We start from the raw sequence: 12,834 nt of genomic DNA, 5'->3' as shown, positions 1-12,834 counted from the left end.
ACTCACTCAAGCTGATTGCACCAGGTTTTGTAGTAAAAAGGGGGTAGGGTTTGGCTAGCGTCATGTGCCCCAGTTTTCAGAAAAGAGAGGTGGAAACGTACTGGAATAGGAGAACAGTAAGTGTGTCTTTACCCACAGCCACAGCATAAGGGACAGTATCTAGTTAAACATATAATGATTTGTCTAAGGCCAGCCTGTGAGCTTTCCAACTATTTGAACTTGAGGTTCTTAATCCAGCCCCATGACATACGTCAAGGCCTGATGTTTCTATCCCGAGACTCAGGGCTCATCTACACAAGGTTTTACTGTGTATCTGGTGCTACTTGCATTTTTTTAAAATTTGCATGGTTCACATGATGTTACTGGCAAACAGAAGCTATCACGCTGTTTCCCCCCTTTAAATTCGTACTAACCTAATCCTCTGATAATCTGAAAATGGAAGAAAAAACATCTTTACTCTGTATCTATGGAATAGTGTCTGCGACGAGGTGCGCCTGGCGCCTACACTTCTATCTTTTTGGCGCCAGGTTAAACCCTTTTTATTCTCCCAGGCATTTTAACATATTTTACTGTTGTTAATATATACCAGGCTGTTAAATGCTTAAAATGTATGTTTTTAGTGTTTTTAATGTCATTTTATTGTATTTTTGTATTGTATTTACTTTATGCTGTACACTGCCCTGAGAGCCTCTGGCTTTGGGCGGTATAAAAATCGAACAAAATAAATAAATAAATAAAAAATCTCTAGGGTTTGCAAACACTTTGTTCCAATCCTTTTAGATGGGTGTGTCAATCTTTCCCTTCTCCACATCCACTCCCTTCCCCTCCCTTCTTTCATTTTCTTTCCTGCAATTTATAACTGCTCTCCCCCGTTCTGCAATGCTTTTTTTATGTTGCTGCAAACAGTGCCTTTCTTTTCTTTTCCCCTCTAACTTGTGCACAAAAGCATAACACTACTCAAACAAAGATTTGTATTTCAGCTGTATTGTACCAGTGAAAATACAAATAATCACACTTTTAAAAAAAAATGAAACTTACTGGTAGAACAAACTGAGTATGCTTGGTTGCCAGGTAACGAGAAGGAGTGGGAATGTTAAATTAGAGGGTGTGTCTTTAGGAAACTGTATGATTGATGCTTCCCCTCAAGTGTGACTAGAAAACACCATGTTTGCAGCTGACATTGATCTCTTACTGTAGACAGTGCAAACAGAAAATGGAGGTAAAAACAGTGTCTTTAGCACGAAGTTATGCTCCCATATGAATAAACCCAAAGTACTCTTAATCTGGGAGTTTACCAACCAGGAGAGTTGGCCTTTATTAGTTGTTTATTAAATTTGTTAGCTGCTTTTCTACACAAATATGTGCACTCAAAGCGACTTACATTTAATAAAAATTAAACGTTCTTGTGTTACCACTCTCTGCACTTCCTTTGGAGGAGGCACACGAGAAAGGGCTTCCCATGCTAAGCGCAGGGTCTCAGTTGGTACACGTACAAAGAGGTGGTTACTGAGGTATTGGGGTCCTGAGCTGCATAAGGCTTTATAGGTCAAAACCAGCACTTTGAATTGGGCTCCTGCTGGGAGGAAGGGCAGGGTATAAATCAAATAATAAATATATATATATAAAAGTTGAGCCCGGAAACTAATAGGTAACCAGTGCAGTTGTGCCGGAATTAGTGATGTGCTCAAACCATCTTGTTCCCGTGAGCAGCCTGGCTGCTGAATTCTGCACCAGCTGCTGTTTCCAAACTGTCTTCAAAGGCAGCCCCACGTAAAACACATTGTTGTAATCTAATTTACCTAACTTTACCTCTTGTGATTTGTGACTTATCAGTTTAAGGGTACTTGAGCTGTCCCTTTGTCTCAAAATAGAAGCATGAGACCTTAGATACAGTAATACTTCAGTTAATCAATCCTCCATGAAGGAAGCTTCTTTTAAAGAAGGCTTTTTTAAAAAGGTGAAACTGACAAGCTTTGCTTTGCTGTGGATAAACTTGCAAGCCTGTGCCTTTGCTTTATATAAGGTGAAAGTGGCCACCCGGTGTCTTTGCTTTGATTTCCATAAACTGTTAAGCCTGTGCTTTTGCTTTGCTAGGGTGAAACTGATAAACCTGTGTGTTTGTTTTGCATTAAAGATATCTCTTGCTTTCTCCCAGGGCTGGGGAGGGAAGAATCCAATGTGATTCAGAGGAGAAAGAAGGGAGGGCGAAAGGGAAGGAGGAGGAGCAAGGGGAAGGCGGGGAATATGAGGGAGGGTGCTGGGTAGGCACCCTTTAAAGCCCCTGTTGAAGCTGCCCCCACCATCTATGAGCAGGTGTAGGAGTCTATCCTATTCTTTCCATGTTATTCCTACTGCTGGTGTAAAAGTTTCTGTTAAAGAAGTAATGTCCAGGAACACATCTACTTTGTATACTGTCATAGAGTTTAACTGTGACTGCAAACTGAACTCTTGCTTTATATATATATGTATATCTGTTAATAGGGTTGCTCCATTTAAAAGAATGGCAACTCTCTAGCCAGAGAGACTTGGGCAGTGACATTCATTTGCGGTACAGTTTATTGATGCTGGCTGCTTGCATCCTAGCAAAATGCTGAAGTGTTATGGTTTACCTTATAGTCACATTGCTTCTATTATTTATTGAAGCCACCCAAGGCCATTATCTTTTCGGGAGGGCAGCATACAAATCGTGAAAATAAACAAATACTGTGCTGGGAGGCTTTACAATCTTGTTAGCCCAAACACACATGTCCAGAAAAGATGAACATAAGAACTGCCTGGGTAGATCAGACCAAAGGCCCATCTATCCAGCATTCTGTCCTAAAAATGGCTAAACAGACACCTACAAGAAGACCACACGCAGGACATTAGCGTAACAGTCTTCTCCTGCTCATGTTCCCCACAGCAAATGGTATTCAGCTGGTTTCCCTCTATGAAGGAAATTCTGACTTGAGCTGCGTAGGGATATCTGCATCATTCCTTTTTTCTTTTTCTTTTAAAGTGAGCTGGAGAAGTGAAGGCAGAAGCATGCTCATAATTTATTTTTTTTTAACAAAAGGGCTCCTAATCCTTTGCATACCATAAGTGTACAAAAGTAGGCTTCCTGTAGCATTGTTCTGAAGAGTGGCTGTATTGGAAAGGTCCCCAGCTCAGGCATCAACTTACATATAATCAGAATTTTTCTGTCCCCCTTCCAGAAATGCAGAATTGCATCTCTGTTCATAAAGATCAATAGGTATTTTTTTCCTGTATCTTTTTACCATTCGTTTAAAAGCATGGTAAACAATACACTAAACAAACAAAATTACCTTTAAAGTGTTCCCAAATTGGAACACAGTCCTCAAGGAGAAAGAGGGCAAATCTTCCATTTCAAGCGGGGTTGGGAAATAAGAAGAAATATATGGGTTCTACTACTAATTTTTGCAAGTATCCACTTTGTTCTACCTCATTTGTCTGTATCTTTAAAGTGGGCTTTATTTTCTGGGACTTCCTGCCTTCTGTGGCAATGACTTTGAAAAGAATACGCAATGTAAGGGCAAAGAGGGAAAGTGAATGGTGTTCCTCCAAATGTTGGTGCTAAACAGTGAACAGCAACAACTGTTTATAACACACAGGCTCACTGGGTGTCTCATGACTGTTTTGCTAAGAAATCTCCCTGAAAAAGTAGCCTATCCTGAAGTTCTGCAAAGAAGCCTACAAATGCTGGTACATAAACACTGAATGAGGCATTTATCCTTCAGGGATTTGTGGTTTACTCTGGAGGGATTTCTTGTACATCTGTGCTTCTCTAAAATGAACTGGAGGGATCTGGAATTGGTAATATATTTTGCTGTATGGGCTGTCAAAAGCACTAGGGACACATCTGGGCTTGTCAGGAAAACATTATATCATACTTGTTCTTGCAGAGAGGAAGGCTTGGACACATATCCCATTTTTTCTCTCTCCTAGAATAAACAAGAGTGATGTGATGCAGCAGCTGGTGAGTTTTCCCTATTGTGGCTTAGAATATTTTCCAAAGTCTCTCCAGAAGAGACTCAGCAACTCAGGATTTTCCGGTGCCCCAGGGAAAGGGCCACAGCTGAATAACAGAGGCCATGCTTTGCATGCAGAAGGTCCCAGGCTCAATCCCCAGAATCTCCAGGTTGGGCTGGGATAGACCCCTGCCTGAAACCCTGCAGAACTGCTGCCAGTCAGTGTTGACAATAGTGAACAAGATGGACCAACAGTCTGACTCAGTGTAAGATAGCGTTCCTGTGTTCCCATTGCACAAACACAAAACTTGTTCCTCTTGTAATTGATACCCTTGTTGTAACAAGCCATGCTTCATCAATTGCTTCTTTTTCTATCTTCTTTTTCTTTTCTCCTCTAAAGATCACCACTAGTACAATAACATAGGAGGCCATCTGATACCAAGTCAGACTTTCATTCTATCTAGCTCCATACTGTCCACACTTATTGGCAGTAACTCTCCAGAGATTTCAGACTGTGCAAATCCCCTACCCAGACCTGATAATATTTACCGTTTGAAAAGCCACGCATGATGCCTTAGCTAGTTTGGCCACAGATACCTCTGATTTGTCACAGATTACTCTCTGGGTAGCAATACACAAATCAACACACAATTGTCTTTACAAACACAGCCCGTGTGGGAATGACCCAGTCATAACAGTAGTAGCATTGTCAGGACTGTTACCTTGGCAATCTGATCTGCCATTTGGAGACGACCATCTAACTCCCGCCTGATTTGTGCTGCTTGTTCGTCTAGATTGTCCAGCTGCACGGAAAGAAAGCAAAATAATTAATATCAATATTGCAATAATGAAAGGGGGGAAAGTAGTAAGAGATGCAAAAGCAGTATTGCAGCACTTCCTGGGATTTTTTTTATATAATTTTGTTATTTACTTGGTTAAGAAGTCAGGAGATGTGAGCCAGGGGTATGTAAAATATATCCATGGTAGCTTTCTGTACTACAAATGATGTAGCAGGCACATAACTTTTGTGCATAGCTGCATTACCTGTTTTCTGCAGTCCTTAACTCTAAAGAGAAAAGTATCTAGTGTCAAAAATACCAAGGAACTGTACCATCCAACCCCAAATATCTTCCTTCCTAAATGCCAATATGTGGCAGCTTGTTGTGGTTCAATAAAGACATTAACTTTGTATATGCTCAGAAGCATTCCTAGTTATGACTTCACTTGCTCCAGGAACAAGACCAAGTTTGGGGACTGAGCCTTGATCAAATCAAGCCATGTACAAGGTTGATGGTGTGCACAGAACTTTTACTTAGGGGAAGCTTGCCTGCCACTTACCCCTGTTCTACATGATACCAATGCACAATAATCATGACATGTACCATTTTGAATACTACAGGGAAAATATGCTGAAAGTCCTACTTCAGATTATCTTGGTACACACAATCACACTTCACAGAAAGAGCAGGATCATTTTGCTTGTTAACTGCCACATTACCAAGACCTTGCTCACCTGCAACCTGCAGGTGTCCATCTTACCTTTGCCAAGAGGGAGGGCCCTCTCAGTTGTGATGCCTGCTCGATGGAATTGTCTCGCCTCACAGATTTGACAAGTGCCAGCAGTAATGTGTTTCCAGCGCTTGTTGAAAAATTATTTATTTATTCAGGCCTTTGGGGCCTGTTAGTCTATGGCCTGCTGCACTTCAGTTAGTTGCAGATGCTGCTGGAGTTACTGTATACTGTTTAATGTATTGATTTTAATGAATGTGTATTTTAGCTGGTGGTAAACTGCCTTAGTATAAATACTTTTAAATAAGTAAACATCAGAGTGCAGGAGCAGCTGGTGTGGTATAGCAGTGCCACTCGTCCTTCCTCCTGACAGTGGCATCACTGCAGATTATTGGGACTGGGGGCAGTGTAGGGAAATGCCTAAGATGGGACTGTATGGGTGCACGGAAGGGCAGGAGCACCAGAGTGGCTGCACCATAGCATCCACACAGCCCCAGCCCCACTGCTGCATTATGTTCTTAAGTGACAGTAACCATCCACGTCTGTAAGAGTGTACACTGCTAAGTCTTTTTATCTGTAGAAAAGGGAGGTTGAATAAACTATTGTGGCTTTCCCCTCCACATGATCCTTCATTCTACTTCTTCAAAAGATGAGTAAAAAACAAATTTGTATGCAAAGTTCATGTATGCTGCAGGGCAATCTCCATTTGTTTTACTGGGATTGTTCTATGTCTTGCTCCTAAGAGGAAACTTACTTGAAAATGCCCTGAAGTGAGGATCTGAGCTTCTTTGCTTACTAGGCACAGGAATGCCCAGCCTCTTCTCTTTGGATTACATTAACTGCTCCACGCCTTGCCTACAAAGATCCAGATTATAGCAATGTTTTAGTGTGTGTATGTGTGTGGTAACCATCCAAACAGATTTTCAGTAGTAAAATCTTTCTCGTTCCTGTGTGAAGACCTGATACTTTACTTTTTTAAGACAACTGCTGTCAATCTACAGTATCAGACGTATGTGATTACATCTTTTATGAAGAAAAAGCAAGCTAGATTACGGAAAGGACATTATTTCCTAAATGAACTCCCCCCCCCCTGGCATTTACATTAAAGGCACTGAAAGCTTTTGAAATGTCTGCTTTCTCTAAGATCTGGCATGACACTCATTTTGTGATCTTTTCTGTTCCACCTTTGTACAGATAACCAAGGTCGGTATTATTATACTAGCTATTGTCAGTGGGCAAAATACAAGTACTGTATACAAATTATTTCAAGTCACTTACAGTGCAATCCTATACATGTTTGCCCAGAAGTAAGTCCCACTGAGTTCAGCTGGGCTTTTTCCTGAGTAAGGCTAACAATAACCATACAAGGGAGTTTAGGGTGAGAGAGAACGATTAGAGCAAAGTGAGGGGAGATTAGAATTGTGGTTTCCCAGGTTCAAGTCCAGCACACCATCTACTACATTTGGAGAAGGGCCATAGCTCAGTGGTTAGAGTATCTGCTTTGCATGAAGAAGATCCCAGGTTCAATCCCCAGCATCTTCCAGTAGGCCTGGGAGACACTCCCTGCCTGAAACCCTGGACAGCTGCTGCTAGTCAGTGTAGACAGTACTGAGTTAGGTGGACCAATTTTCTGATTTAGTATATGGTAGCTTTTTTAAGCTCCTATGTACCCCACACACAGTAGTAGAGTGTATTCAGCCTATCATTGCCAGGTGTTTTGGGTGTGTTTTATCTTAATTATCTATCAATTTACCTCTTCTCCCCTCAGAGTTTGCAAATTCTGAAGCTCTCAGTGATCCCTTCTAGCTACGGGGGAGAGAGAGAAAAAATCACCAGAGGCACTTTGTGTACAGTAGCGCTCTCTGTGGTAACAGCTCTCCATAAAACACTTTTTATAAGCTAGCTGGGGGTTGCTGTAAATACCATCCTATATTTTATCCTTCTTGGGAGACAAATTGCTCCATACAGCAAATGCTTGCTTGGTGCAGTGCAGTGCATTCTGGAAAGTTACAGCCGCAGCAACCATTAAGATTTCAATTCCCAATCTGACTAGACATGAGTGCTTAGGTTATAGTTCCCTGAATATATTTGACTATGCCAGCTATCCATTGCTGAACTTGCAAACTGCACCAGCTGTTAAGGAAGCTGCTTCCTTGCACAAGCACATAGGCAGGTGTGTAGGTCTGTATTTACATTCCTTCATTCTTTGTAAGTTCCTGGTTGCTCTCTCATCCCAATGGAAGGAATGTTAAAATGTGGGAAGGGACCGAATCTACAATTCACAAGAGCTGCAGTTAGTTTCATGCTTAGTAAACGCATCAGCGCTTCTCTGTCATTGTACAATTATCTTCTCTGTAAGAATGCATTACACAGACATGTATCCACTGCATCAAAAAGAGTCTTACTGCAGTTTACTTTCTCTGTACTTCAGTTAAGTGAAGGATACTGAAAATCCTACAGTGATGATTTCTTTGCTTTGGTAATTCAAAAACGGCTTGTTATCTTGAGCTCTTTGAATTGAGGTTAACTGTGTTGGCTAAAATAAACTGCAGGCTATACAGTAATACCTCAGTTGACAAAATACATGCATTCATGGACATTTCTTATTTAACAGAAATTTTGGTGCCAGAGGTAGGAATAACATGGAAAAAATAGAGAGAGGTTTCCACACCACAAGAAAGAAGAGCAGTTCTACATATTTCAGCAAACTTTTTATTCAGAACTAACAACGTACATGTCTGAAATGAAACAACCAGGTCAGGTAAGCCTTGCATACAGACCACTTGAAGGCTTCTTCCAAAATGCATCCAGGGATGTCTCTCTTGCCTTTTTTCTTTTATCATGTAGCATCTTGCTATAGCAATCTAAAGCTTTAAGCTCAGTTCTCTCCATACACTCGAGCAAGCAGGCAAGGGGCAGCATCCCCCCATGATTGGTCTCTCTGTCTTTCTCTCTCTCCCTGCCATCCTCCCCTACACTTGAGCAGCTGCGTCTGCAGTAAGCAGTGCTTCCAGGACACCCGAAGCACTTTACTGCAGAGGTGCCTGTGCCACTTGGCAAGGAGCACCATTCCAGCCACGTGTGAGAGAGCTGTCTGCAGCAGCCACAATCCAGTAGACAAGGAGCCACATTCTGACTATGTCAGGGTGTGCGCCGCCGCCCTCCCCCGCAGCCAAAAAACACTGTTAAAAGGAGCTTCTTTCCAGGAGGATTTGTTAACTGAGGTATTGCTGTATTTGGCAGTGAAGGGTGCTGTTTTGTTTGAAAGATGTCTTCTTGCTTTCCTTACTACAGTAGTACCTTTCATCTTATAGGATTTTTCAAAGAACAATATCTAGAAAAGGAAGGCTAATCATTTGTATAATGAAAGTAGTTCTAAAGTAGCAGCCTCAGGTCAGCTTCAGACAACAGAACACTCCCTTTTGGTTGTGCATCATGGACCACAGAGATATTGCTCTCATGCTTGCAAGGGCATCAGCTTCTATTGCTGGCAATGAGAAAACAGAATCTCAAGCATTAATGCACTTTTTATTGCAGCTCAAGGACAACAACTGCATCTTGAACTAATGGCCTAGAAATATGTTCCAATACAACATCAGGGTCACTTCCCAGAGCATTATCACGGGCCCACCTCTGATTCAAGATCCTTGCATATAGTATACAAGATATATTTTTTCTAGATTGTTTTCCTCAGAAAAAAGCCCAGACACTGTAGCTGCTTCCAGAACCTCAATACGCCTTGCAGTTCCCACATTAAAATGTTCACATTTCTAGATGACTCAGGAGAAGACATCAATGAAATGAACTTTGGTAATACAAGGTTACCTCCCCCACCCCTCAGAAATCTACTGCAAAGTTGTCTAGATTTGTCTCTGATGGGCAAACTGACCCTATTATAATTTGCAACTTGCTCGCTGAGTTATGAATCCAATGTTAAGAATTCAGTCAAAGGTTTTCCATTATTATGAGATTTTGAAGTATCTTTGTATTTAAATTAACAGTAATAGAGTTGGTCTGAGTGCTTTTAAAACATTTTCTTCTTTATTTTCCTTTAATGGTAACTTCCTTAAAACTAAGAGCTTCTCTGAGGTAAGAGCCTCTCCTGGAATGTGACTTCAAAACCAGGTCAGAAATGTCCCTAGAAATGAACATAAAAACATAAGAAGATCCTGCTGGATCAGGCCAATGGCCCATCTAGTCCAACATCCTGTTCTCACAGTGGTCAGATGCCTATGAGAAGTCCAGAAGCAGAAACTGAGCACATGTTGCTTCCAGGGACTGTACACAAAAAAGATGGTTGCACACACACAGACCTGTAGCCGGGCGGGGGCGGGGGGTAATGGGGATATCACCGCCTAGAGCTGTGCTTCCCCCTCACCAGGATTTTAAAAAAAATTATGTCATGACAGACAATGACAACCTCCATTTAAAGAAAGACAGCTTGTTTTAAGAACAGGAGCAATTCAAGAACAGGACCCTCTGAAAAATTCAATGAATAAGATAGGGTGAGTACACAACAAAAGCTTCAGCTGGAAGAGCCCCCCAAAGTCTGCTCACTCAAGACTTTCCCTGACTGAGGGTGGATTTTTCATAATAATAATCACCCTATCATTACTTAAGTGATCCTGAAAAAACAGCCTGTAACATGACCTTTGATGAGTTAAATATAACTTTGTATTATGGGCCAGATTTAGACTCCACCCCTTAGACTTTGCTTTGCTTTGCTTTTCAGTTGCAGTTGTGTTCTCTACCTAGCCAGCATTAAAGAAGCATGTTTGTTGGCCTGCAGTAAGTAATAGTCAGTTACCTAGCTGGTTGGCCACATAAGCTGTAACTAAGGCCCAATATGTCCAACTCCGCATGTAGCCTTTTCAGGGTTTCTGGACAGAAAAAAATCAACCCAGCAACCATGAAAAAAAAATCCAGTTGCTTTCCACAATTATTCTCCAATTGCTTAGTATAGTCCTTTATATAGCAGCCAGTTAAAACGTTTTTCCTTGATTGTCCAACAGAAATGAAAATCTGAAGGTCAGGAACAAGACTAAAAAGCAGGACTCTCAAGGAGGAGTTAACAAATACATCCTAAAGTATTTTCTTTCCACCTTTCCCTAAACTTGTGGTATGGAAAACTTTGTTTTTTGGGTGGAGTCTCAAACTAAGATACCTAACCCAGCATCAAAGCCAAGCTCAGGAGTTCACTGTTAAGCTTTTGATTCCTGGGGATCTCTCAAAAAAGAGTGAGACAGTTTAATAGATTAAACTTAATTCATGTAAGTTAACACACTCTTGGATGGAGGATAAGTGAGGGGGAAGGTCACTGCCTTTCCTTTCCCATGGTCTGCCCTAACATCCTTTCTACCAGCGAGGAGGGGGAAATTGGCTGGCACTATGCAGCTGTCCCCCAAAATGCCCCACCCAGAAAAGTGGCTGTCCCATCTAACAAGGAAGGTTGGCTACAGGGCTGCTCTTGCATCATGCAATAAACACAGATGAAGTCAATGGGACCCGTACACATTATGAGAGGTAGTCGTAACAGATAGAAATAACAATTCAGTAACTACAACAATGGTACATAAAAACACATATGAAATAAATGCATATTGTAATGATCAAATTATAAAGAATAGAGGCACAGCACTGTTGAATTTTGGGAATTAACTCTTCTTAGAATCATGTTCACAAGGATATTTATATTTTCAGTTTCTTTTTGGCTACTATAACATGAATCTATTTCATCTGTGTTTCTACGTACCATTATTTTTATTTTTATATATTGTTATTTTTATCAATTGCACTGACTACTTCTTATTTTGTTTATGGATCTTGTTGACTTTGTGGTTTTTGCATAATTTGGGGACCTGCTCCTTTGTGTATGTGCCCACATCATGCAGACTACGCAGGTACCGAAAAAATGAATTAACCTACAATCAGTCTCAGTTTCAGTTATGAAAATATTTAAGTTCATTGGATCAAAGTCAGGGCTCATGACACAATCAAAATTACAAACATGCTAGATTCAACTTATGAATCGACTAATTTCAAGTTTCAGCTGCATCACTATATTTGGCTCGATCTGACTGACTGGAATATGTGGCCTGCCTTGTTTAAAAGCCTGAGGCAGATAATAGCATTAGAGACAAAAAGAGAATAGATCTGTGTCTTGCAAGCACATATTGAACATACATTCTTATCCTGAAATTAGTAATTATGGCCATCTTGAGAATGAAAAATTATACATATTATATCCACTACAGCTGCACGTTTTAATTGGCTTATTAAATTGGCTTGATTAATTAATTGGCTTGATTAATACATAAGGAACAATTTTAATTGGTGAGGCTTATTTTAAGCAGAGTGGCAGGGCTAGCCCTTCCATTAGGCAGATTGAGGCTGCTACCTCAGGCAACTCATTTTGGGTATCATGAAAGGGTGACAAATTATTCATTATTAAATTATCACTATTGTACTTTTACTGCCAGAGAAAGGGAGAGGTGTTTGTGGGATTTTCTACCTCAGGTGCCAAAATGACCTGACTGGTCTCAAGTACTATGTATCTAGACTTGGTGGGGAGGGTGCCATTTTCTGCTCTGCCTCAAGCTGTACTTTTAAAAAAATGATATAAAACTCTCCAATTTGGTGTTCAGCACAGTCAAAATACTTTTGTGGGGAAAGCTTTTAAGAGTTCTTTCCATTTGTGTTCAGATATATAAGGTCCCAGTGGTAGCTTCTGTCATTTGTTGAAGACTTTGTTTAGCAAACAACACTCTTTGCCTGGGATTCTAGAGAAGCCTATGCAGACAAGGAAAGTGCATTCACACATATACATATGGAACGGTGGTTATTTCTCTTGGCAGCAATTTATTTATTTATTGCATTTGTATACTGCCCCATAGCCAAAGCTCTCTGGGTGGTTTACAACAATTAAAAACATTAAAAACAAATATATAAATTTAAAAACACATTTTTAAAAAGCAATTAAAAAACACATGCTAAAATGCCTGGGAGAAGAGGAAAGTCTTGACCTGGTGCCGAAAAGATAACAGTGTTGGCGCCAGGCGCATCTCGTCAGCAACATCATTCCATAATTTGGGGGCCATCACTGAAAAGGCCCTCTCCCTTGTTGCCAGACTCCCAGCTTCCCTCAGAGGAGGTACCCTGAGGAGGGCCTTGGATGTTGAGTGTAGTGGGTTCATGTTGGGAGAGGCGTTCCATCAGGTATTGTGGTCCTAAGCCATGTAAGGCTTTATAGGTTAAAACAGGACCTTGAAACGAGCTCAGAAACATACAAGCAGACAATATAAGCGGGCCAGAATCAGTTTTATATGTTTGAACCATCTGGTCCCTGTTACCAATCTGG

The 12,834-nt window shown here is 40.9% G+C and overlaps 1 protein-coding gene across 13 annotated transcripts in view; it reads right to left on the bottom strand.

Annotated features, from left to right (window-relative positions):
* Positions 1 to 12,834, bottom strand: part of CADPS (calcium dependent secretion activator) — a 562,280-nt gene that overhangs the window by 327,196 nt on the left and 222,250 nt on the right. For all 13 annotated transcript variants that reach the window (XM_061622068.1, XM_061622066.1, XM_061622061.1 and 10 more), the window contains exon 4: positions 4,691 to 4,771. In XM_061622068.1, coding sequence (XP_061478052.1) covers positions 4,691 to 4,771 — 81 coding nt within the window. The remainder of the gene's footprint in view (positions 1 to 4,690; positions 4,772 to 12,834) is intronic.

This window comes from Rhineura floridana, chromosome 3 (genome assembly GCF_030035675.1).
Source record: "Rhineura floridana isolate rRhiFlo1 chromosome 3, rRhiFlo1.hap2, whole genome shotgun sequence".
Lineage (NCBI taxonomy): Eukaryota > Metazoa > Chordata > Lepidosauria > Squamata > Rhineuridae > Rhineura > Rhineura floridana.
Note: the sequence above shows the minus strand (reverse complement) of the source record. Positions and strands in the feature narration are given on the sequence as shown.